The 26,500-nt window shown below is 56.0% G+C and overlaps 1 protein-coding gene across 4 annotated transcripts; it reads right to left on the reverse strand.

The window, feature by feature from the left end:
• Positions 1-26,500, reverse strand: LOC105181703 (transducin-like enhancer protein 4). Of its 4 annotated transcripts, none has more exons than XM_019840532.2 (12): positions 26,199-26,500; positions 18,539-18,639; positions 17,701-17,764; positions 15,391-15,435; positions 13,081-13,218; positions 10,785-11,064; positions 9,198-9,223; positions 4,822-4,977; positions 4,051-4,661; positions 3,103-3,375; positions 2,353-2,956; positions 1-1,297 (listed from the first exon to the last, which is right to left on the reverse strand). In XM_019840532.2, the coding sequence occupies exons 1-12, from the start codon at positions 26,289-26,291 to the stop codon at positions 1,190-1,192; spliced, it is 2,499 nt and encodes an 832-aa protein (XP_019696091.1). In that variant the 5' UTR covers positions 26,292-26,500; the 3' UTR covers positions 1-1,189. The 4 variants fall into 4 exon arrangements, with proteins under 4 accessions (XP_019696091.1, XP_019696084.1, XP_011136964.1 ...); XM_019840525.2 differs by having other exon boundaries at positions 10,785-11,067; positions 26,199-26,498; XM_011138662.3 differs by having other exon boundaries at positions 10,785-11,067; positions 18,539-18,636; positions 26,199-26,497.

Raw genomic sequence — 26,500 nt, forward strand, 5'->3', positions numbered from 1 at the left:
TTGCTCGATTATTATATTTGTCATTTATTTATCGACTCTCTTTCGTCTCGTCTGTCTCTTCAACTTTGAGATGTACAATTATAATTGTGCTGCTCCTACCTCATCCGTCACACATTCTCTCTCGCTCTCGGGAGGAAGTAGAAAAATATATAATGATATTACTTAAAACCTTGTTATTTACAAAATTTACAGACAGGCCACAGCTACTTACACAGGGGCTGGGGTTGAACGCGTCGGAGCGGGACGGAGACTTCGCCCAAGCGCCGTAGAGAATCAACAACAGTCGGCAGTCAGAGGTGACGTATCGTATAAGTACAAGAAACAAGAAAGGAAGAAAAGGTCAGTCAGTCAATCGATCGATCGATCGATCGACCGGACCGGACCGACCAACCGGCCGATCTCCCCCGCGCAGACGTGAGTTCACACCGAGGCGGGGAAAGAGAGGAGGGGGAGAGAGGGGGACGTCTTACACACCGTTGCCGATGCGCGACTAGCACTGTTGCACAAGTGTGTGTGTGTGTGTGTGTGTGTGTGTGTGTGTGTGTGTGTGTGTGTGTGTGTGTGTGTGTGTATTATCCGCGAATTAATGAACGAATATCACTCCGTTGAGCACGGAGAGAGTATCAACACGTGCGCATCTGCGTGTTTCCCGGACGAGCCGCCGGCAAATACGCGTGCGCGCGCGAAGCGATACGTATTCTCAGCGTACATTCCACGTGATACATACGCCGGTACATACGCACGCAGCACGGAGGAAAACCTCCGTTCCGTTCATTCATTCGGGCGAATTCATGTCGTCCGATGAGTCGGCCGCGAACAATAAAGCCGCGGAGACGCGTAGAAAGCGCGCGCGCGCGTTCTCGTGTCGGCTAAGCTCGGATCGGCCTGAAGAGTCGGCTGAGACACAACGGCGAGTTACATCACACATCCTCTTCGTCATGGAACGAGTAACAAGAACAACAACATTTGTAACAATAACAACAACGGTGATTACGTCGCCGCTCGGGAGAGCGCTCCCCCTGAGCTGAGAGAGAGAGAGAGAGAGAAAGAGCCTCTCTTTCGCCGCCTCGTGTCACCGCCTCAGACTGCCGCCGGTCTCACGATGCTGATGATGATGGTGGTGGTGATGGTGGTGATGGTGGTGATGGTGGTGGTGGTGATGACAATGATAACAAAACGGCGACAGCGTTCAGTATATGACCTTGTAGACGGTGGCTTTCTTGTCGCCGGAGCCTGTGACTATGTACTTGTCGTCCGTCGATATGTCGCAGCTGAGTACCGACGAGGATTCCTTCGACTGTAAATATAATCGACAAACATGTCGAGTGAGCGCGCGCGATAACGGCTATACGGAGCGCGCTCGCTCGTGCAAAGAGGCAGGAAGAACAGGATGGAAAGAAACGTACGCCAGAGATAGGACGTTGTAAAAATTCGCGGAGGAGAGGGAAGGAGGGAGGGAGGGAGGGAGAAAGAGATAGGACGTTGTAAAAATTCGCAAAGGAGAGGGAGGGAGGGGGAGGGGAGAGAGAGAGAGAGAGAGAGAGAGCTCTCTCGAGGCGGGTTCGCTCGTTTTATGAAACGTCAAAAACGTAAACATATTTACGAGCCGTTTCGCAGATGTCTATTATTATTCCGCCGCCTCGAATTCTACTCGATAACGAAATCGCGTGCGCGAGCGCTCGCTCGCGCTCAGCGGCGGTTATTCATGAGCTTTATAAATCAGTCTTTTTACTCTATTTATCTTTCTCCCCCCCCCCTCCCCGCTCTCTCTCTCGCTTGCCTTATCGGCGAATCTCTCCCCGCGGTTCGTTCGCGTTCATATCGCATAATTATATAGCTCCTTAATGAACTGTTCGCGATCGTCCCCGACGTCTCTCGTCCGGTCTCTCGTCGCGGCGCGTAATAATGCGCTTATTCTCCGCGCGGAAGGTGCGAAGGTGTAATTTGTAGGCCAGCCTCTCGTGGCGGCAATAAAACGCACACGCGACCGCGCGACGCGTCGCGAACGGAATTTCAATCTCAAGGAAGCGCGCGTTTAAGTCGCGCGCTGGAATCGACGCGCACTCGAAGCGCACTCTTTCTCTCAAAAGTCCAGCCGAGTCAACAGACGCGCTGAGAAAATGAAGGAGAAGGGGGGGGGGCGAGGGAGGAGGCCGCGTTAGCTCCCTGCAACTCTGCGCGGCTGATGCAGCTCATACGTACTTGGAAAGACTCCAAGGAACCGGTCGCGTATTACCGAGCGTCAAAGTGCGAGTAACGGGCGGCGATGGGAAGAAAGGCGATCAAGAGGAAAAAAGAGAAGGGGGAGTAGAGAGAGGAGGAAAGAAAGCGCGCAAATCGACTCACACCAACCTGGAATATCGAGGCTCCGTAAGGGGTGCGCCACGCGTTGAGGAAATTGTCCTTGCCAGTTGAGACGAACCACTTGCCGCACGAGGCGAAGCGCAGCGAGAGCACGCAGGATTCATGCAGGCGCAGCTCGTACTTGTCGGGCTTGGTGGCGTGGAGCACCTCGACGCGCGAGTTCTCCATACCGACCGCCAGCCACTCGCCGGTCGGGCAGTACCCGAGGGAGAATATCTGCGAGGTGAAGTCGTGCTGCTGCAGCTGCCGGCCCTCCCGCAGGTCCCACGAGCGCACGGTGTTGTCGAGGCCGCCGGTCCACAACTTGGTGCCGTCAGCGGAGATGTCGATGCAGGACGCGCCATCCGTGTGACCCTGAAATTGTCTGACCAGTGTCTGATTTTGCAGGTCCCACACGGCGATATTGCCGTCGCTGCAGCAACTGAAGCAGACTTTCGAGTCTGGCGAGATCGCCAGGGCGTAGCAGGCCGGCGCCGATGACGGGAGCTCCGCTTTGATCCGCGGTGTCGGACTGGCCAGGTCCCAGATGCACAATTGGCTGGCTTCACCGCCGACTATCAGAGTCCTTCCGTCCGGGAGTAACTTGACCGACCTGCTCGTCAATCGAGAGGCTCGTATGAGAGGCTCGTTTCGTCGATCGGACTCTTCCGTCCTCGGGGGGGGGGGGGGAGGGAACGCTGCTCTCTTACGCTCGACGCGTGGAGCGCGTCGCGTCGTTTCCGCGCTGACGCTACTCACCTGATGTAGTTATCACGCTGAAGACAATCTAACTGCGATACCGGCTTCACCCCCGCGATACCTGCCTGCCCGATGTCCCAGACCTTGACGCATCCTTTACCCCCGGTGTAAACGTACTTGGTGGGGTTCGAGATGGTCACCGCGCACACGACCTCGCCGTGATTAAGGGCGCTGATCTGACGGGCTTGCCGCGGTATACCCGGCCCGTTCAGGGCGTCCTGCGGGAACGGCACCGGCTGCATCTGACCGTCGCTTATGTGGTAGCTGTATGCACTGCGAAATCATTTCATCGCCAAACGATCACGATAAGTGTCTCTCCTCCTAGGTGTCATCCAATATCGCCGGCCCCGACGGCAGCGGTGTTAATCGTTTGATCGCGCGATCGGATCGAGTGCTCGACTTTTGCAGGGAACTCTCGCGCAAAAATTGCTATCGCCGTATCGTTATCGTCGTACGTCTCGACGACGACGACGACGACGACGAGCCTTCGCCAACGCGAGCCACGAGTTCGCGGCAACTGTTGAATTCTAAGGAATCTGAGAAACACGGCTCTCTGACGAGACACGGCTATTTTCTGTGTCCTCCGAGGAATTCCAGGTATACAAACGCGTGTCCTCGAGACAAAACGCGCTCCTCACACGTCGCCGTTCGTACGGCGAAGAAAATGGAATACGAAACTGAATTGAATGGAATGTTTTGGCCAAGCGAGACGAGAGAGAGAGAGAGAGAGAGAGAGAGAGAGAGAGAGAGAGAGACAACTCTGACGCCGCTGAGTCGACATGCAGCGCACCTTTTTCTCACGGGCACGCGCGCGCGCGCGCGCGTGCGCTTCAGACTCTTCCAAAGTCGCAGACCGAGACGTCCTTCGCGGTTCACCACGAGTTGGCGCTTCGCGGTGCGCGCAAGAAGACGCATTTCGGCCAAAGTGCAGGTGTCTCCTATACTCACGTTTTGGCTCCGGGTATCCCGACCGGAGCCCGCATCGCCGCGTGGGGGTCGTAGAGCTGCTGCAGCGAAGCGGGTGCCCGCGGCGTCACGTATCCATTGTAGGCCATCACGTCCACGTGGGGATGCTGGCCGGTCGGGGCGAGATGGTGCGGCGGCGGTGGTGGCGGCCCGGCCGACGGATAGTGCGGCGAATATGCGGCTACGGTGGACAGCGCGGTCGGTACACCTTGCACGGCCACACCTTGCATGAGCTTGCTGTTCGCGGCGGGGGACTTGCCGGGGTTGCCGATCGCTGCCGAGCCGGAAGTCGGCGTCAATGGCTTCGAGATCGGCGTGGCCGTTTTCTCCCGTTCCTCCATCTTCTTGGCGGACGGCGTGCTCGCGTTGCTACTGGTACCACTGCGCGGCGACGGCGGCGCGGCATCCTTCTTCAGCATCTGCACGCCAGCGGCCATCGACGAGGCCGCGACCACCGCGACGACCTTGTCGAGGCCGTTCTCGCGTGGCGGCGGTGGCGGTGACGACGACGACGCGCCGTTGACAACCGGACTGCTCGGCCCATCGCTCCCGTCGTCCACCACCAGGTCCTGGTCGCTTTTCTCGCCGTCGCTCTGCGCGCAGAACAAGCGGCCGAATTAACGTCCGTCGTCGCGGCCGTTCTCGGCTGCTCTTATCGGAGCTCGTCGTCGTCGCGCTCGTGGAGCGCGCCGCGCGACGGGCTCGTCCCGATTTCGCCAAGTTCGCGCCCCCGCGCTTCGTTAACGCACTTACGTGGCCCATGTCCTTATCGTGATCCTTCTTCATCTTCTTCAGCGGGTGCATCGAATGGTCGTGGTGACTATCTCTCTGAGAGTTGTGAGAGTGATGAGTGGTCTCTTGCGGGCTGCGAGGTCGGCTATATTTCTCGCTCGGCGATATCGAGCTCCTCTGTAAAACGCACGAACAACGATGCCCTTCTTCTTCCTTCTCCTCCTCCTCCTCCTCCTCCTCCTCGCTCGTGTTGTGTCGCGCGGGGGCAGAGACGCGGCGACACGCACTCGCGCGCGCGCGTACACACGTCCCGGCTATTTACGACCGCGTTATGTACCGCGAGAAAGAAGGAGAAGAGAGAATACCGAGTACATATCGGAGTCGCGTGAGTGAATTCTCGATATCCCATTACGACGCCGCGCGTTTCGATATCGTATATGCAGAGAGGGGGAGAAAGAGAGAGAGAGAGAGAGAGAGAGGGGGGGAGGGAACTCGCTCCTCCGTCTCGAAAACGGTAGACTCGCACGTACGGTAAGCCGTGGTAAGCGCGATACGGTATCAAGACGACGCGTCGTTGGAACGAAATACGGGGAGTCCCGCCGCTCGTTCGCTCGCTCTTGTTCTCCCGCCATCTATCTTTCTCTCACGGGCGGCGGCGCCCGTTAATCCCCGTTGATCTCGTTAATCTCGTTTAACAACAGACACCGCGGCAAGTACAACGGCATGGAACAACGGATTAGCCACATATTCCCAGTGGCGCGACGAACGTGACAAAACCGTAATTACCCCGCGTCGACGCGGGTTATTATCAATCGTCACGCGAACGCTCGCGATAATCGATTTCGACTTTGCCCTTCCCTCCTCCGCCCCCCCCAATCTCTCTCTCTCTCTCTCTCTCTCTTTCTATCCTCCCCTGTGCCACCCCGAGCCAACCGCCCACGGTCCCTTTCCTTCCGCACGATATCCGCCCGCGTGTTGCGGGTGTATCAAAATGTCCAAACCTCCAGCGACGCGACCAGCTATTTTCGACCGGTGACTCGATTTTTCAAGCGAGCGGAACACGTCAATGCGCACGTACGATAGCACGAAGCGCGAAGGCAGAGAGAGAGAGAGAGAGAGAGAGAGAGAGAGAGAGAGAGAGAGAGAGAGAGAGAGAGAGAGAGGGAGAGAGAGAGAGAGGGAGAGAGAGGGAGACTCGCGCATGGACGATACAAGGATACACACGCGGTTGCTGGCTGGTTGGTGGACGAGCGGTTCCGCCGCCGCCGCCGCCGCGTGGCTGGTAAATTCGCGCGGTGTCTAATATTAGCGCGCGCGTCTCGGCAATAAATTCCGGCCGAATCTGCCCGCTGGGAGAAGTTGGCGCGTCTCGCGCTCGCGGGTCAATTCGTAATGGAGCGTAATGGAATTCAGGACGCCGGACGGTGCGGTGCGGTGCGGTGCGGTGCGGTGCGGTGCGGTGCGGCGCGGCGCGGCGCGGGCGGGGAGGAGGCGCAAACAAACGAGCGAAGAAGCGCACGCACGCACGCACGCACGAATGAACGAACGGACGAAAGGCGGCTGAGAGAAGACGGTCGACTAGAAGGAAAGCGGAAAAGAGTCGCATGGCACACGCTGCGAGGGCCGGTAATGATTACAGAGTGGGCGCGCGCGCGCGCGCGCGCGTCGTGACGCGCCGACACGGAGGAAGAAGAAAAGCGCGCAGGGACGAGGCCCCGGCGGACGAAGGGGAGGGCAAGGGAGGAGCGCGATAGGGACGAAGGGCCCCGGAGGGAAAGTGCCCGGCACCGAGCTCTCTGGCGCGAGGAGAGAAGAAAATAGAATGGCGAGAGGCGGAATGAGAGGGCGTCGATGGGCGTTTCGCGGCCCCGCGATGATTACAGGCTCGGCGCGCGCGAGTCCGTAATACAAGATATGTACCCCCTTCCGGCCCGGCGCGGCTATTCTTTTTCTATCCTTTCTTCCTCGAGACGCGGACCGCGACGGCGGGACGTTCGCGCCGGCATGGTCGTCGCTCTGCGAGACGCGCGACGTCGAAGAATGCTCGAGGAACGTTCTTTCTCTCTCTCTCTTTCTCTCTCTCTCTCTCTCTCTCTCTCTCTCTCTCGCTCGCCCCGTCGAGCTTCGCGGCTTTCTTCGTGGGAGCTTTCGCACTTTTCCTCGGAATGCCGGAAATGCCGCGGTCGGCCACGGATATTTTTCGGACGATTGTTCGATCGTCGACGTTCGTACGCGTGTCATTACAGCCGAGTCTCGAAGGAAAAGGTCTGTCTCGCGGCAAAAGTCCGCTCGAGAAATTGATCGGGGAACTCTTCGTGCTTCAGTTTGCACACTCGACACGTGTATCTTCTCGCGCGGTCTCGAAGAAGAGTCTCCACGCGATGACGTCGTCGTCGTACGTTGTCCTCGCGGCGATGAATAGCGCGCGCGCTCCTCGAGTGGCGGCCGCCGCGCTTGCCACGCGAGGGGAGAGAGATTCGCGGAAAACACATCCCCGACAAAAGTCGCGATTAACGTTTCAATTGACACCTCGGGCCGCCGCCGCCACGTGGCGGTCGTAAATGCAGATCCGGCGCGCTCGACGACTCACGCGTTCATCAAGCGCCGAGGATGTCGCCCGAGCGCGCGTATCGCAGATCAGGCAGAGCGTTAAAAAGGAGGGGCAGGAGTACGAAGACTACGAGGACGACGAAGAAGAAGAAGAAGAAGAAGAAGAAGAAGAAGAGGAAGAAGAAGAAGAGGGGGAGGCGAATTACTTCCAATTATGCAAATGGCCCGGCGGAGGAGCGACGTTGCCCTCCCTCGTCCTTCGGCCCTGCGCGCCGTCTCGCCACTTGAAGCCTCTCCTCTCGCGCCCGCGGCCCGCAGTCGCGACCCGAAAGTATAAATTGCATATACACTCGTGCGCGAAGTACGCTGAAGCGCTCGTTGTACTCTTGATGCGCGAGCGTGAGCGTGCGAGCGAGCGAACGAGCGCGGCGGGAAGGGTTACACGCGCGTAATGTACGTTGTAATACACGAGGCCGCGGTAAAGTGGCCACTCGGTCGACGAGTGTGCGTTGTACAAGCCGTACGCGCTTCGCATATGTACACGCCCGGCCCGGCCCGGCCCGGCCCGGCGAAATATGTTCGCGTCACTTTTGCGGAGCGCGTCGGACGACGACGACGGCGACTCTCGGAGGAGCGGCAGAGATGTCCTCGCGACCTCACCGCGAACCGCGCGTGCCGGCTTCTCTCTCACAGGGCAGGTTGTTCCGACTCCTTGCTGAGTTAACCGTCAGTTAAATCATTTGTCTGCCTATGTCTAAACTGGAGAAAGAGCAAAGATAAACGTATGATTTAATACCGGTTAACTTACCAAGAAGTTGAAACTTAACCGGCCCACAAACACGAAGAGAGAGAGAGAGAGTCGGTTCGCTTGAGAACGGGCGGGATCGCACGTACACAGTTGAAAACATTTCGTACTTTTGCGTTAAAATTATCTGTGTGTAGGAAGCGTTTGCGTTAAATTGTTTGCACAGTCGTGTGTTAATTTAACACACATATCGTTGTTGTGTCACCTAGACTTTCTTGTGGTAAATTAAGATTAACTATTTTCAAGTGTTGAAGTGACATTTCCGAGTAATAAAATAACACAATTTATATATGTAAATGCATGAATTCTTACTATGACATATTTTATATGTTGAAGTCAACACCTATAATGTGTTACTTTCCTCATTGTAACAGTTATCTTTGTGTTAAATGTATAATGTTAACGTTTCTGGTGTTTGGTGAAAATTGGATTTTTATAACACATAAATCATGTCGATCTAACATTTTCGTCTCGTTAAATCATAAATCATTACTATCCCCAAATGTTGAAGTAACATTCACTCATATGTCAATTTAACACAAACTGTGATTCTTGACGGCATTCAAATGTTAAATTTTCGTGTTAATTTTTTACATATTATATACATGTTACATCTTAACATATTTGCTGTACGTTAGATTAACGCATAAATGACAGTGGATGATTCGAGACACATGAAATATGTCAAATTTAACGCATCATTTCTTACGAGTGTACGATAATCGATGTGGAGGATTTTTATCCGGGATCCGCGCCCGGTGCTTCCGAGAGCTCCGCGATTTTTACGTCGACTGCGCGACGTCGCGCGCGTCTCCACTGCGATTTCCCTTCGTGTTCTCTGACGATTCTCGACGCAACGTCCTCTACGACATCGTCGACCGGCCCGCGCTGTTGAAACGAGAGCTCGCGTTCTCGAGGCGACCTCGCCGACATTCTCGGCGCTCCGAGACTCTCCCGAGAGAGCGTCGCGACACGACGCGGTAAGAAGGAAGGAAGAAAGAAAGAGGAAAAGTGCAGGCCAAGAAACGGCCAAGTTACTCACGTGTCTCTCCTCCGTCGAGCTCATACCTGCAAGCAAACAACAAACGTCGCGGTATAGCGCAAGACGCTCGAGCTGCGCGCGCGCGCGCGCGCGCCACAGTGGCGTTCGAGCAGCCAGAAAGAGAGAGATCGCTTCTTAATCTTTATAAGAGTGTGCCATAATAGCGCGAGAAGCGCCGCCGACCCGCCGTATTATACGGATGTCTGCAGCGAGATAAGCGACAAGATTGAGCAATCCGCCTTTGGTGACTCTATTTGCGAGCCGTCCGTTCCCCTCAGCAGTGCCGCGCGCGCGCGCTCGCGTTCCTCCGCTTTCGTAGGAAACATTCAAACACGGATGCGCCTTTCGCGCTCACGCTCACGCTCGAGCGTCACAGTAAGACGCCAGGAGGAGGAGGAGGAGGAGGAGGAGGAGAAGGTCGCGTAGGTAGGAAAATATTGTGATATCGGCCGCGCGCGCGCGCGCGCGATTGAACGACGAACATCGCGTATCGATAAAATGTTAATAACGCGCCGTAAAACGGCGGCTGACACTGCTTGCTACCGAGACGCGCGGCGAGGAGGGAGGAGGAGGGCAGAACGAGCGAGCGGGAGAAGGACAGAGCGAACGAGGGGAGAGTTCGCGAGTGGCGTCCATATAAATGATCTTCATGCATATTTATGCGCGCTTTTCGCTCAAAACCGCCGCTAGCGCGTCCGCTAACAGGATGACGCAAACATGCGCATACTCTCTCTCTCCCCCCCCCCTCTCTCTCTCTCTCTCTCTCCCTTTCTCTCTCTCTCTCTCTCTCTCTCTCTCCGAGAGAGCGGATACCCGTAATAAAGCGCTTTGAACATTTTCCGGCCGACGCGAGAGACAGGCTCGTCGAGAGAGAGAGAGAGAGAGAGAGAGAGAGAGGGAGAGAGAGAGAGAGGGGGGGGAGAGAGGGAGAAAGAGAGTCTCGTTCAAATATATATGTATCTATATGTATAGATATTTTTTTTACACCCTCGTGCCACGATCTCTGCTAACCCCGCGTGACGGTCGGTAGCGAGCGAGATGACTCGCTCTCGCGCGCAGCAGCGATCCGTTATACCCGGCTACAACGTTAAATCGAACGTGACCGGAGGTCGGGAATCTTGCCCTTCGTTAGTTCCCCTCCTTTCTCGATCACCGTCGTCGCCGTCGCCGTCGCCGCCGCCGCCGCCGCCGCCGCCGCCGCCACCGCCGTGTCGTCAAATTTCGACGAGGGTAAGGGGCTTGAGACGATCGAGTCGAAAGATCCAACTAACGCCGGGCTGGGCCACCTCGTCCCCGCAATCGAGTTAACGCGACCGTCCTCGGGAAAGAAGAAGAAAAAACGTCAAACGACGGCACGAGGCGGCGAAACGTATCGGCGGTCGGTAATTCGATGAAATCGGCCAGAATGAAGCGGCGAGAAGCGACAAGATCGCGAGACGAATCGTCTCGCGATCTTGCCGGGGCAGTCGGGACTGCTGAAGGGGAACGACGCGCGACGAACGAAAGTGTGGCAAGTCGGGACAAACAATGCGCAGCGCGACAAGGCGGATGCGTGCAGCACAGGTCCGATGCATATCGATGACTTACCTCCGCTGCTCTTGAGATCGTCCGGCTGACCGCGGTGGATATCCGGCTTGCCAAGCATCGACAAGGAATGCACGGCGGAGGCCGCGCCGGGGCTCGCGGTCGAGCCGGGCGTCAGTCCGAGACCGAGCAAAGCCGCGGACGCGGAAGTCACTACCGGAAGCCCCGCAGCCGGCCCCAATCCTGGAAGTCCAGGTAAACCCGGATGAGCCATCGCTGCTGCGCCCGGCGGTAATTGCCGCGTGTGTATTTGCTGCAGCAGCTGCGGTATCTCCGGCCTCTGCTGCTGCAACGATTTAGATTGGCCTTCGTCAATCGGGGTGTATCGCTCGAGTGTGTTCACGGCTTCCTCGTACGCGCGCGTTCCGCGAACCGCGTCACGGGTGCGTACGTCGAGGACGACGTACGACCTGCCGCGAAGCAGCCTGAATATAATGATCGAGTGCGTCTGTGCGTGTTAATCGATTAAAAAGGAAGGAAGCACGTGAGCCATAATTTTCGGCATAAAATTCCGTCCACGCGGAGCTGGCGTTAGTATTCGTGAGTCGTGAGCGTGACAGCCGGCCCCGAGACGAGAGACAGACACGAGGGGCCGCGATCCTCGGACGGGATTCCGCGGCCAAGTGTCGACCGCGAATCGGCAAGAGGAAGCGCGATGGTCCCGCGAAGAGGCGCCCTGCGCGCAGAAACGCGCTCGAAAGTCTCCCGCGCTTGCGAGCAACGTTGGAGAATCGTGCTCGGTAAGATCGCGAGATGCGCGAATCGCGAAACGAAACACATAACGGTCCCGAGAGCGGGGTTTAACGCGCCGTGAATAATACGCGCGATCGGGCGGCGGCGACGCGCATCGGCGGGCGGCAAGAGGAAAGAGGGAAGAGGAGAGAGAGAGAGAGAGAGAGAGGGAGAGGGATGGGGAGAGGGGGAGACAGAGACGGGGATCGGAGATCCCCGTCACCACCATCGCGTTTCACCAGCCGAGGTAGTGCGCGGGAGGGAAGATGGAGGGGCGAGGGAGGGATGGATGGGGTGTAACCGGGTGGAGAGAGGACTATACGTTCCTCGCGCGGTGTTATTAAACGAAATATTGATTCAACCTCTGTTTACCGAATAATACATATTCATGAGGGTTAGCGCTTCTGTCTATTTGCCTTCATCGTCCCTTCATCGTCCCCTCGCGCGTCCTCCTCTCCTTCGTCCTGCGCGCGTTCTGCGCCGCGCAACCCCGCTCGTACTTTCGCGTCGCGCGCGAACCCCTTCGCCGCCACCGTTGCGAGCAGCTCTCTCTCTCTCTCTCTCTCTCTCTCTCTCTCTCTCTCTCTCTCTCTCTCTCTCTCTCTCTCTCTCTCTCTCTCTCTCTCTCTCTCTCTCTTTCTCTCTCGACCAGACGCGATGCACGTCATGACACCGTTGGCGCGCACGCTAATTGTATTCCGCCTAACAGCGCGTCGCCGTAATGACGGACTGCCGAGATTGCGGTCTCGCAACCGCGACCTTGTCCGAGCGATCGCGCCCTTCTTACCGCGTTCTCGTTCGCGAGAGAAGACATTTCCTCGAGAGCGAACGTTCATCAAACACTGGCGAGGTCGGAAATTGGCGGAGTTTTTACTCGTCTATAGTTTCTCCGGCTGGATTCTCTCACTCTCGCGCGCAGAAACGGACTTGGAAAAATGAGCGAAACCGATCAAACGGGGACATCAACGCAACGCGCTCCAAGACAGTTCGATTCTTCCGAATCCTCGAGGCCGGAGGCAGCTCCGGCCGCGAATTCATTCGCTCGCTCACGTCGACGACGTTCGTCAGCGTTCGAGCTCGCTGAAAAACACTCCGGCCATTCTTTTCTCCTTTTTTTTTTTTCCCGATGCACCGCGCGTATATTGTTTCGACGACAACAGCGGCGGGGCGAGCGACGTACGCGAGAGAGCCTGAGAGAGGAAATTATTCGGGTCATGCGCGCGCGAGAATCAACTCGGAACTCAATTATACGCGACGCGTCCGCCGAATGCGAATCCCGCGTGGCGGCGCACACCGCGCGCCGTGATCGTCGCGAGCACGTTTGCCGCGGCCGCGAAAAACGACCGAGGGAACAGCGGGAGAGCGGGGGAGGAGATCATCGCCGGAGGAATAACGATCGAGATCGGGAGTAGCTGCGCGCGTCGCGTCGCGTCGGACTAATTTGCAGGTGTAACGCGGTGCTCGCCGCTCTCGGCGAATCTATCGGCGTCGCGCGCACGTGTGTTGCTCTACATATATATATATATATATATACCGTATATACCACACGTCGTGTTCGCGCACTTACCGTTATTACGGAATTTAAGTCAGCCATCGACACCTGCTTCGCCCTCTCTATAGCGGTGATGATCTGCTGCTGATGATCGTGCGGGAGGAAGGGCAACATCTGAGCGATAATGGTATTCAGTCTCTTCGATATCTCACTCTGCGAAAAGAGAGCGAAACATACGTGTGTATTTGTGTCGGCGCATGGCGAATTATAATCAGGGAGGGAACTCCAGAGAGGAAACCCTAGACTATGGCGGCCCAACCCTCTCGTGCCCAGCGCGTGTCTCGTAGATCCTTCCAAGCGCGTCTTCCTTGCGCCATAGAAGGAAACTAATGTGTCATTGATTCCCGCTCGGGGGAGCTCGGGGGAGGGACAACTTCGGCGCGTGGAGGTCAACCCTTCGCGTGGGCGTGCAATTGACGAAGGAAGTGAGCGAGTATTTATTTGTCCAAGTTCACGCTCCGGAGAAACGCAAGCACTCACACATCGCAACTCGCGTAGCGACTCTTCCACACCACACACCGCAGACTTCCCCGAGAGAGATTCCCCGTTACTCAAGAAATACCAACGTCGAAATAAGAAAGATCGACCACGAGCACACGTCCGGTCCACGTATCGTCGCGCAACGTTCAGCTGACGTCATTGCGACGCAACGGAGCCCGATAGAACGGATTCGTAGAAACGATCATTCGCCTCGACATTAATCCTTTGCTGCATGGTGCTCCTCCCAGAGGAGCCACCTATCATCCAAGCTTGTTTTCCCAATAATTTAAATTTTTCACATATTTCCTTAGCATATTTTGTTGGTATTGTTGGATTATTTTAATAATTACTAAAATGGTTGCTCTAATACATCAACTTTTAGAATCACTTCAAATAAGTAATTTGTTGTTAATAAGCATATACTGAACGAAACTGTCGCTTTTACAGAATAAATTCGTTTACGTGAAATTTTAAGTAATAACGTACACTTGAAAATCATTATCCGCGGGTTTTTGGGTTTCGCCGAATACAAATCCGGTGTGAAAAATACAAAATTCAAAATTGCGAGCCCAATATCGCGGACGGAATTTTCAGAATCAGTCGAATTCGCGTGAAACTTGCTACTCGGGGGGGGGGGGGTTCTTGAAGTCGCCGAATACGAATCCGTTGTGAAAAATATAAAATTCAAAATGACGGATCTCACACGGCGAACATAATCATAGAAATGAGACAAGCTGACTGCGCTTGAGAACCCGATAACCCGACCGGGGTCAATCGAACCTTGCCGCGTATATCCGTTGTAGCTCCGGCATTTCGATTTTTCGCTAACGAATTTGCAATTAGCAATCTCGAAAACCCTTAAATAACACATTCCAAGCGAATTCGGCTGATTTTGAAAATTTCCCCCGCCATATTGGACTCGCCATTTTGAATCTCGTGAAATTTTCACCCCGGATTTGTATTCAGCGACGCTAAAAACCCCCGAGTAAAAAGTTTCAAAAAATTATAATCGTTAAAAAAAACGTGCAACAAAGGATTAAATGACCACGGAGGAGCGTGGCGTATCTCGAAATCAGGATCGTCTCTCCCTCTCTCTCTCTCTCTCTTTCTCTCGCCGCTCGTGAGATTTCGTTTAACCGAGTCGATAACACGCGGGCCCGGAATTCTCCAGAGAACGGAGCAGCGCGTGGATGTCGCGCGCCTGTTAAATAGTAATAGCCGAGGTCCGGTGGTCCCCGGACCGCGAGCGCGTATCCCACGGCTGTACAGGCAGAGCGTCCTCCTCTCGAGCGGGCCGTGGGGCCGACGACGCGCCCCAAGTGAGTAATGAAAGCGCGAGTCGGCCGGACGGCCGACTTCGTCGCCTCGCGCGTCGTCTTTAAACGCGCGAGTAATGAGCGGGGCTGGCTACATATTTCCGTCGCGATCTTCTGTCAACAGGGCGTTCCTCTATTTTCGTCGCGTCCGTCCGTCCCGTCGGTCCCGCGGCGCGTGGATATTAGTCTCTCTCGCAGTCTGTAAGAGCGGCCGAATAAATGAACGAGTTGGCGCGTAGGTGCGTGCGTGCGTGCGTGCGTGCGTGCGTTCCGAGAATAAAGCGCCCGGCGAGCGGCGTAAGACGCGCGAATAATGAGACGTGTTCACGAGGGCTTCGAGGGGGCCACGAGCCAACCCTCCTCCGCCTCCTTCCGCGCGACGCGACGCGACGCGACGCGACGCGACGCGACGCAGCGATCAGACTCCGTGAGAATCCCAAAAATGCCTGCGCAGGTTCTTTGAACCTGCTAAAAGCGTAGACGACGCGGAGAGATGTCTGAGCGGGGAATCGCTGAATCTTCTACTCACATGTTTCTGTATCTCCATGTTTAGGCCGTACGACATTTCGTAGTACTGCAACAGAGAAATTTCGCAGGGTGATTAAAGCGCTGGTCGTGCTGGGCTTTACGTAATTGACGAGTGCGCGAGCCTCTCTCTCTCTCTCTCTCTCTCTCTCTCTCTCTCTCTCTCTCTCTCTCTCTCTCTCTCTCTCTCTCTCTCTCTCTCTCTCGCTCTGACTCTAATTCTCTTTCTCCGACGCAAATGGGAACGATTAATCCCGAACGGCGATTCCGTCGCGCGCGGATCAGCACGGATATGCGCCTCCGCGAATTAACGATCGATTAACGCGCGCATGTAATCCGACAGACATTCCTCATGAGATCGAAGAGATTCGTCCCGATTTCCGACCCGCGGAGAGTCGTCGTTACGCCGCGAATCGGCGAGTCGCAGCCGTTTAGCGCTCCGCGGCGCGGAGCGGGTTTCCACGCAAACGCGTTATTAATTATCGCTAATCGCGATAACGCAATCGTGTCCGGCCGAGCGTACTTGAGAGACCGCGGTTGCAGGCGCGGGAAGAGGAGAGGAAGGGGGAGGAAAAGAGAGGAGAATGCGCCCGCGCGCGCGCGCGCGCCCCGCGTGAGAAGTACGAGATGAGGAGGCGAACGCACGCGTGTAACCCGCGCCAGCCGGGTTACAGGTTCTTAATTTTACGGGCCATTAGCCCGGTAATTACACGGGCGAATTAATTGCGCCGTAAGTAAGTTATTTCACCCGGGAGATAGACACAGGCGAGGTGGAGCAGGAGTGAAGGAGAAGGAGGGGGAGGAGGAGGAGGACGGGGAGGAGGAAGGAAAGGGGTGGATGCTGGAAACAAGTACCGGGGATGGAGGCGGAGGTTGTTGAGATCGGCTGCAACGGCAACAGCACTCGCCGCCGCCGAGCGACTCTTTCCCCGGGGGCAATAGCGTTCGTTACGGCGATGCAACGTCCTTAACGCGCGTTAACGAGGCCGGCGCGCGGCAGACTGAAAGACAGAGGAGGGAGCGAGAGAGAGAGAGAGAGAGAGAGAGAGAGAGAGAGAGAGAGAGAGAGAGAGGGAAAGAAGCGTTCGTATCAAATGGACTAAGCGGAGATTAATTGCGTTTAAACTGGTGGCCCGCGCGCGGCGCCTCCGCGTCGATTAGGTCGACGAGAACGCGCGAGAGAAGCAGCAGCGCCGCCGCCGCCGCCGGCGAATTAAAACGGTAACGATAAATTGATGCTACGGGCGTAAAACTCCGACATGGCGTTCGTTTTCGATTTAATTATCACCGCTCGGTCGATGGTCGAATAAAGAGGCAAATAAAAGGCTAACAGCGCGAATAGAGCGCGTCCGGCCGAGAGACGAACGCGAGAGAGCGGACGCGCGCGCGCGCGTGCGATTTAAAAATGGCCACGCCACGGATTTGCAGAGACGCGGTCGGGCGAAATTTCAGCGTTATTTTCGCGTCGGTTTAACGTTCCCTCTCTCTTTCTCTCATTCTCGCCGTCTCTCTGAAAATTCCACCACGTGAAAAAGGATTCCTGCCACTCGCAAGAGTCCAGAGTAACACGCTGCTGATCTCTCGTTCTCTCTTCTCTCTCTCTCTCTCTCTCCTTTTCTCTCCTTCTATCGCTCTTTCTATGTTTGTCTCGTACGCGCGCGTGCGAGAGAGCGACTCGGAAGTTCATAAATAACTCTCCCCGTCGCGGTATGTTCGCTCTTTTTTTCTGTTTGTCGCGCAGGAAAACCACCACTGATGCTGATCGCGGATACGATAGAGAAGGGACGCGATGAAGAGACGCTCGAATATTAACGAGCCGTAGACCGGCGTCGCCGCTGTGACCCAACAGCGTATTACTTCGTCATTAAGCGTCCGAGACAGACGCGCGCGCGATGTAGACTAATTCGATGAGAGCCACTGGCTCTTAGAGTCATTAGCTATGCACAGTAGGTGTGCACAAGCATATATATATATATATATATATTATATATATATTATATATACATACACACACGCGCGCGTGCACATTTATATACCTGTATAACCGACTATGCTACGCGGCGTAACGAGCCAATGTAAAGCCCAGCCCCGGCGAGGATGCAATTAATGCTAAGAAGCCGAGGTGGTTTAGCGGTCGAGCGAGCATGATTATTCTGGATACGGAAGACAGGGGAGAGAGAGAGAGAGAGAGAGAGAGAGAAGGGGGAGGGGGAGGGAAAGAGAGGGAGAGAACACACGATCGTGAGGCAGCCGAGGGAAACGTTACGACGTCTAACCGGCACCTCTAACTTTACGACACAGCGATTGCACTCACCATCACGTAGTGTCGCTGAATCTCCATCTTCTCCGAAGCCAGTTTATCGCACTCCATCTTCAACCTGCGGAAAGGAGAAAGAGAAACGTGAAACGCATGCGAGAACACACACACACAAACACACAGCGAGTCTCGCTGGTTCTAACACGAGTGAGTGGTTCGCAAAGCGACCGAGGGTGGAGGAACAGAGGAGGGCAGGAGGGAGAGAGGGGAGGGAGGAAAACGCGAGCCGCGAAAACGCGTACGTCGCGAATAGAATATCCCCCGCACGTGGCGAAGGGAAGAAAGTAGGAAAAAAGAGAATGAAAAAAAAAAAAGAAAAAAAAGGAAAACCGGCGAGAGGGAGCGGAAGAGACCGCGCGGCGCTCGAGCGGCGAGAGAAGTTTCGATCCGCGCGCGCCGTGTGCTGCTGAAAAATGCAACGCCCCCGTTCGTCGTCCCCGGGTGAAACTCGAAGCCCGAGCTCGCGCGTACTTCGCGGCCTGCCATTACGTATCCGTCGCGCGAGCGCCACGTCGCGTCGGCGGGATAGCGTGCGCTAACTCGGAAGAAAGCCTCGCTGCGCGCGCGGCAGGCAGCTGCCTTCGTTCCCAGACTTTTTCCCCGTCCCTCCCTCGTCGATCCACCACGTTCGGCTACGTCCTTACGCGCGCTTCCGTATTGGACGGGGGAACAAGAGAGAAAGGAATAAAGACAAAAGAAAGTGGGGGAAGAAAAAGGAAAAAAAGAAAAAAAAAAAGAACCAGCGAGAAGAAACCGAACTCCTCGCGCAGCGGGGTGCTCAGGGTAGTTTTTCTTTTTTGCCACCCGCCCATGGGGGAGTCCTCTGGGCACTCACGTGTTGTTCTGCTGCTGCAGATAATCGAACTCCTGTTTGATCCTGTCGCATGACTCGAGGACTGTGAACTTGATCGGCTGGCCGGGCTGCGGCGGAACCTGCTGGCAAAGAAGGAAAATATTTCCCGTCAGTCATACACGTCTCCTCGAGAGTCGCGCGTCCTAGAACCGCCGCGATCGATTCGCGCGCCGGGTGGACAAGCGGGGGCCGGTCGGCCGGCTTGCGAGAGATCCACTCCGGCCTGTGTCGAATAATTAACTCCGTACAGCTGTTCGACCACGAAAGGGCAGAGGGGTGCCGTGCGAGCGAAAGTGATAGGAGGACGAGGAGGAGGTCCGTAGATTGGAGCGCACGAGCGCGAGGGTGGATGGATGGGTGGGTGGATGGTAGATGGTAGGTCTACACACACACGCACGCGCGCGCGCGCGCACACACACACACACACACACACACACACACACACACACACACACACACACACACACACACACACACACACATACTCACGCACACACACGCGCGGACGCGTGTGCATATGCGATTACATGAGGTGGCCCGTGTATGGTCGGCAATAGTCGGCACGATCTCGGTCCGAGAGAGCTGCGACGACGGCTCTCTCTCTCTCTCTCTCTCCCTCCCTCTTCCTCCCTCTCCCACTCGTGCGAGCGCGCGCACACGCAGAGAGAGAGCAAGTGTTAATTACATGTTTGCGGTGTCCGCGAGGATTACACGCTACAACCGAAACTACGAGCCTGCGCTGTGCCGTGTGTGCGAGTACGCTTCCCCCCCTCTCTCCCTCTCTCTCTCTCTCTCTAGGCTCCGTTTTACGTTAGCGTTGTTACGCACGTACGTGTGAGTGCGTCTGTCTGTACATCTCTGCGCATAAATACAATATACATATCCGCGTCGTTAACAACCCCACGTGCGCGAGAACATCGCGTCCTTCGGCGGATCCGATCCGCGCACTCCATCATCAGCTCGCAGCGCGCGACGACGTGTGACATCTGGCTGAGACAACTATTCGGAATGAAAAGCGCGAGATTGTCGACGCGCGCGCTGCGTAATACGCGCCGCCGTCGGACCCGACTCTCCCTCCCGAGAGAGAATCGTTGTCTTCCGTGGCGTGGAACCGCTTACTCGCGGTATAACCGTGAAAACTACCCCTAAACGATTCGTACACCGCCGCGCGTTTCTTCTTCATCCGCCCCCGACGACTACCTAGCCGACATCGCGCACACGCCGTCGGAGTTTACGGCCGCTCGCTAGATTCTTGCAAAGACGAGCGCGCGCCCGCGAGAAAGAGAGAGAAAGAGAAAAGAAAAGAAAATACGGCTGCCTGGGTATTATCTCACAGTAGATAGATAAGACGGAGGAAACAGATAGTCGGACGTCAGAGGTTCCAGCGAGAGGAGAGGAGAGAGAGAGAGAGAGAGAGAGAGAGAGAGAGAGAGAGAGAGAGAGAGAGAGAGAGAGAGAGGGGACTCGTGAGAGGCGCACGAGATGCACGGGACGGAGGAGGAGGAGGAGGAGGAGGAGGACTACGGCCAAAGGTGGCGGCCGCGACGAGGGAAGTTGCGGTTGCCGTGGTCGCCGTGGTTGCGGCTTAGGCAAATTGAGATAGTTCGCTAACCACCGACCAGCTGACCCGACCGTCATGCCAGGATGCTGCTCTCTCTCTCTCTCTCTCTCTCTCTCGGATGGCACATGCCGCACACGGCGCACGCCGTCGCTCTCGCTCTCTCCTCATAGCCGCTCCTCCGAGTGTCTTCTTCCTTTCTCTTCTCGCGGATCTCGCGTAGCCGCGTGTATCGCTCTCGCACGATCACTCGCCGCTCGCGCATAAATCATCTCGGCCTCCGAGACGCGAATTAAACCGTTAGCGCGCGCGGCAATGGCGGCGGGGCGGCGACACACGAGGAGGGCTCTGCGTTGAAGCATCGGCCGGCGATGCCGACGATACCGGCGCGAGCGCGCAATCGAGCACCACTGCCGGCGGGGCCGGACAAACAGCACTGTATCGTATTTGTGTGCTTAGCCCGGCAAATGTTAGCCAGCATATCGCTTATGGTGCTTGTCGAGCGCGACGGTGATGGTCGATAGTTTCCGCAGCGACGGGAAGGGTAAAGAGGCCCCGATTTGCTCGCTCGCCGGAGTACAGAGATACTCGGCGGCGCATCGCCGTGGCTCGCTCGCTCGTCGGCTACGTGGTGGGCGTCGATCACGACGTTGACGAGCGGGTGAACGCGTGAGCGAGACCGGATGGACGGATGAACGAACGAACAGACGAACGAACGAACGAACGAATAGACGAACGAACGAACGGACGAACGAATGAACGAACGAACGAACGAACGACGACGCATACGTCAGAGAGGCGGTGTTTGGTCATCCGTCCATATAGGGCTGTTTGTCCTTGCTCTCGGTGTTTGAAGAACGTCAGGATCCCGGTCTGTGCAAACTCCTCATTATTGTGAACAGTGTACACGGGATATAGGCGCGCGTGCGCGCGTCCACCCACCCGCTCGTCTCGTTCGTCCGACGGGCCGCTGAAGTTACACGTGTCAAGTCGCGCGTCACGTGTGCGTACACACGATCTCGCAATTTTTTTGCGTGCCGACCGACCGATCGACCGGCCTGCCGGCGACGGCGCGGTGCGTGGCGGCGTCGCGACAAAAACTCGAGCCCGTCGCGGAAAAAGTCACTAACGCGAAGGCGCGACATTGTCGAGGGAGATCGGGTGGGCCGACACTAGTTTTTTTTCTCTTCTTTTTTTTTTCTTATACGTGCTCACACGCTCTCATGGGTTATTAAACGTAAACCGTCTCTCGTTATCGTGAGGGTGTCGGTGTCTCTCCCTCTCTCCCTCTCTCTCTCTCTCTCTCTCTCTCTCTCTCTCTCTCTCTCTCTCTCCCTCCCCAGATCGATTCGCCGCTCTCGTCGACGACTCTTCTCATATTGTACACGTAGTCGAGTCGAAACGCGCGTTATCTCGAGATAACGCATGAGCGATCGAGCACGGGAGATCCGTTACGACTAAATTAACAGTCGCAAATTAATGTTAGTCCCGTCGTTGCGTCACGAGCCGTCTCGTGCGACGTGCGTCCAAACACTTCTTATTTACCGTACCGTCGTCGCTCGCGTAATTATCATTACGGATCGCTAAACAACCCAGTGTCAATATTCCGCGGGAACATTATAAAACACGCTACGAATTTCTACGAGAACGAGGGAGAAAGAAGTGGGGGGGGGGGAAGAGTTTGAACAGCCAGGCGGCGCAAACGTTTGGAGTTTCTTATCCAAGACTCTCAGAGCTTTCTCCCTCTGCCTCTCTCTCTCTCTCTCTCTCTCTCTCCCTCCCTCTTTCTCTAAAAACGCGGGACATGGTCGATCGAGTCGCGAATCGAATTACGATCCCGACCGGCTGAATCTAATTCCTTCGGGTTGATTAGCGACGATGCTTCAGAGACGATTAAAAAACTTCGCGCCGGTAATCAATCGTCGAGTCGATGACGGGAAGGGAATTTTATCGCGCCTTTAATTACACGATAGACGAGAAGAGAAGACGCGCGGTCAGAAAAGCGACGCAGATAAATACGCGAGATTAAGTTGGCTCTTGTGAAACAGAGGGGAGGGAGGAAATGAAAAAGGAAAGATATATGTCTATATATATATATATTGAAATAGATACTAAAAATAGACGACTCTACACAAGAGCAAACATACGACGACATGCGGGGGCCCCGATACGGATCAACGAGCTGTATCTTCTAAATGCCGATCGCGCACGCTGGGCACAAGAGCTCGAAAGCCCTCGAGTCGATTCGGCCAATAGATCTAATTTCTAAGGGCCGCCGCCGTCGCCGCCGCCGCCGCCGCCACCGTCGTCGTCGTCGTCGTTAGTGCCAGCGTCGCGATTGGCGCAAGCCTATCGTGGTCAATTCGAAGGACCCGATGATACACGAGGGTTCCACGTGTGTGTTTGTGCGAGGGGGCGGAGGGTACGGGGAGGAGTAACCGTTGAAACTTTCCGCCTGGGGTTTCGTAATGATCGACGGGCCGGTTTGCCCGGAAATAATATTTGTACAGCTTGTACGTCAACAGCCCTGGCGGCCCTGCAGAGTGCCAATAACCACCGCCTGTGTCAACTCGGTCAAGCACCGGAGCGTCGATGTCGATGTCGTCGTCGTCGTCGTCGTCGTCGTCGTCGTCGTCGTCGTCGTCGTCGTCGTCGTCGTCGACTACGCGAGTGAAGTAAGTCGGATATGAAGCTGTTCGTTAACGATACGTGCGCGCAGTCGTTGCCTTCCTTCTTTCGCGATTCACGGCACGTAGCGCGGCGAATTAATCCAAGGCACGCTGCGGCCTCTGGCCAGCCAAGCGTTCTCTCTATTGACCGCGATCGAGCGCATTATCGCCGCGATAATAATTAGTAAATTCGTTACTGTCGCGCTAGTACGTGACTCAATATCGACCGGCGGTAGCGGTGGCCAGCGGTGGAGATTACGCGACGGCGATTACTCCATCGGGAATCGAAACCATTCTTTCTCACCGTCGAAATTTAATCAGGTCCCCGCGCGCTACTACACGCCGAGTGTCTGACGTGTACGAAAATTGAGTCGCGAATAACGTGCGCGCGCATATACACGTGTGCCCATGTGCGCGAGTGTCTGTGGTCGCGTGTAATAATAGATCGAAATCGGACGGCGGCGGCGTCATTAAAAGCATGACGCGCGCCCTCGTTCGCGGAAGTTTCTTCTCACACAGTCGGCTGAGATTCCGTCGGGAGGCCGCCGGCTGGTGCGCTGATGCTGCTGCTGGTGTTTCTATCAATGGATAAGGAGAGAGAGAGAGAGAGAGAGAGAGAGAGAGAGAGAGAGAGAGAGAGAGAGAGGAAGAGGGGAAGAGAGAGGAAGAAGGGGGAGAGAGAGAGAGAGAGAGCGAGAGAGACGAGGTGGCCAACTGTTTGCACGTGACGAGATTTATAATGCTCGCGCCAATTGCACGTAACACGCTTCGCTCATTCCGCGGTGTAATTCATCGCGGTGTAATTACCAATGCATATTGCGGTTCTGCGGAAGCGTGCGCGAGCGAGCGAGCGAGCAAACCCGCGGTCCGCAAATTTCATGCCTGCGCGAGATACCGTTCCGTCTCTCTCTTTCTTTCTCTCTCTCTCTCTCTCTCTCCCTCCCTCCCTCCCTCCCTCCCTCTCCATCTCCCTTTCCCTCTTCTCTCTCTCTCTCCCTCTCTTGTCCTTGCCAACCCTTTCCCCCGTCTCTATCCCTCGTTTCGATTTCAATTTTGTCCTCGTCTCTTCCTTTCCGTCGCGCCCGGAAATAATTACAACGAGAGAGAGAGAGAGAGAGAGAGAGAGAGAGAGAGAGAGAGAGAGAGAGAGAGAGAGAAAGAGAGAGAGAGATCGATCCGTGTTATCGTCGTCGTCGTCGGCAGCGGCGACGGAACACTAATGACATTATCGCCGCACGCTTGTGCAAAAGTATTAGCGTAAAAAAAAAAAAAAAAAAAAGTATTAGGAGAGAACATGCAGATAGAAATAAAGTAGACACGAGACGTAAGTCGCACGACGGGCTCCGCCGAGAAGGGAGTGTCCGATTATGACCTACGTGTGTTTTCTCCGTGTTATATCGTTCTCCTCTTTTTTTGGTCTCCCCTTTTTTTTTACGCTTGTAACACGTGCGGATAATTCGAGCGCTCGGCGAATCCGAGTCGATCGCTCGGGTAATCCCCCGCGTTTCCCGCACCCGCCGATAAAGCTAGGCTCACTTGACCGCTAACACGTTGCTTTTCGAAACAGGCGGGAACGCGAGCGCGAGCGGATCGACACGGATCGCCGGGCGAAATTTCAGAGCCGGGGGAAATTTTGTTGCGGAGAGAGAATCCGCACGCTTTTGGAAGTCTTCCAAAGTCGGTCTCTGGTTGGCGTCGCGACGACGACGACGACGGCGGCGGCGACGGCGAATTCATTTTTTAACGACGTGGCTCTGTTTCCTCTTCACTCGCCCCTTCCCCCCCCCCTTTCTCTCTCTATCTCTCTACCGCCGCATCTATTTTTCCGCTTTTCCGTTTAGCTTTTTTTCTGCCCGCTTTTCCGGGCATGAGCGCAGGTAATCGGCGGTGCGCGCGATGGCAGCTACAGATATAACGTAATTGCGGATAGCGAGCGAGAGCGGACGGGCGCGGCGCGACGCGACGCGACACGGCGCGGCGCTCTCCGCGGTATATAGATTTATTTTCGTCGTTCATACGAGCTTTTCCGCTTCGGCTCGCCGGGTGTTTACAGTCGAATGAAAATTTGCTCGGTAGCCAAATATTTTTCCGTCGCCGCTCGGCTCTCTCCGCTCGCGTTTCGTCCACCACCACCACCACCACCACCACTACTCGTCATCTCCACCACCTCCACCTCATCATCCTGCTCCTCCTCCCCCTCCTCCTCCTTCCCCTCTTCCTCTTCTTCCCCCCGTTCGCCACCTACGCCCTCTTCCTCCCGCGTAACGTGGGTCAATTTCATCCGGCGCGTATTTATACACGGGTGCGCCCAGATATTTAGCGCGCGTGGAACCTGTGAGTGCGTGGGTGCGTGTGCGCGTGAGTGCGTGCGTGCGTGACGAGGAGGAGGGTGCACAACTAGTATCGGGCATTAGTGCGGGGGAATCGGTGGAAAAATAAATAATTGCCGGAAGGGATTTATTAGTCTAAGCTGCGCGCGGCGTGCCGTCGGCAGGCACCTCGGGAAAACGCTACGCTCGCTCTTTCTAGCCATCATATCTCTCTCTCTCTCTCTCTCTCTGCTTTTGAATTATCTCGTTACCACGGGCGAAGCGACGACGTTGACAGAGCAGGAAAAATGTAATGTGATTCGTAGGCACGAGTGTGCGTGTTTATATAGCCCGTCGCGCTGTAACGGCACGACGGATAGTCATATCGCCGGATGATACTCGTGGAGCCGACGGCAACGGTCGCACAGAGATAGAAGGAAAGCGAGAGAGAAAGGGAGTGAAAGAGAGACATGAGAGCGCGTTTAAAAATCCCGGCGATTCAGCCCGCGCGCGCGCGCGACGATCGAGCGGCGATTATCGGCGTCTCGAGACGCGGAATCCGGTCGGCGGCGATTTTTGCCCGCACCGGATCGTTTCCTCGCGCAAGTTACGGCATCCGCGCGTATACGGGCGATTTCGCCGCTCCCCGATCGCGCGCATACGGGCGACTTCATTTCCCGTTCCATTCGCGCGCGTGTGACAATTGCAACGCGCGCGCGTGAGAGAGAGAGAGAGAGAGACACATACACACTCGACCACACGTGCGAGAGCGACACAAGCCGTGGGAAAGAAACGGGCATACGATTTCGTCCGTACGACTCGCGCCGGGGCAGGGAGAGAGAGAAATTGCTCGACGAGCGTTCGATCGGTTGGATCATTGATTTGCGAGCGGGTTGACTCGCGTGCTCGCACGGAGAGGAGAGCCTAAACGCGGTGACGTGTCATCATCCGTCGGGAACGCGGCCGGCCGCGGGGGAACGTTCGTGACCACGAGAGAGCGAGGCTCATTCGACACACTCTTTCGGCAGCCGTCGACTCCTCGGCCCCACGGCCGTCGCTCCGCCGACGATGACTCGCTCGTTCGGGACAACAATGATCCGACGTACCGGGTGCCGTGCCGCAGCTGCCACGGCCGCGGCGGCAGCCGCCGCGTTGATACCGGCTGCCGCTGCGTTGATACTGGCGGCGGTGGAATACATCCTGTCCGATGTAAACCTCGCGCGACGCCTTCCTCCTCCGCAACTTCTCTACTACCGCACTTCGCGCACTTCACGAGCGCCGTCGCAAGCGCACATCACAGCCGGACGAGAGCAACGAGACTATGGGATATCCACGTTACGCGGTACTCACGCGTCTGAGACAGACGTATGTACACGCACACGCACGCACACACACACACACACACACA

Source organism: Harpegnathos saltator, unplaced genomic scaffold (assembly GCF_003227715.2).
Source record: "Harpegnathos saltator strain DR-91 unplaced genomic scaffold, Hsal_v8.6 scaffold251, whole genome shotgun sequence".
Taxonomy (NCBI): Eukaryota; Metazoa; Arthropoda; class Insecta; order Hymenoptera; family Formicidae; genus Harpegnathos; species Harpegnathos saltator.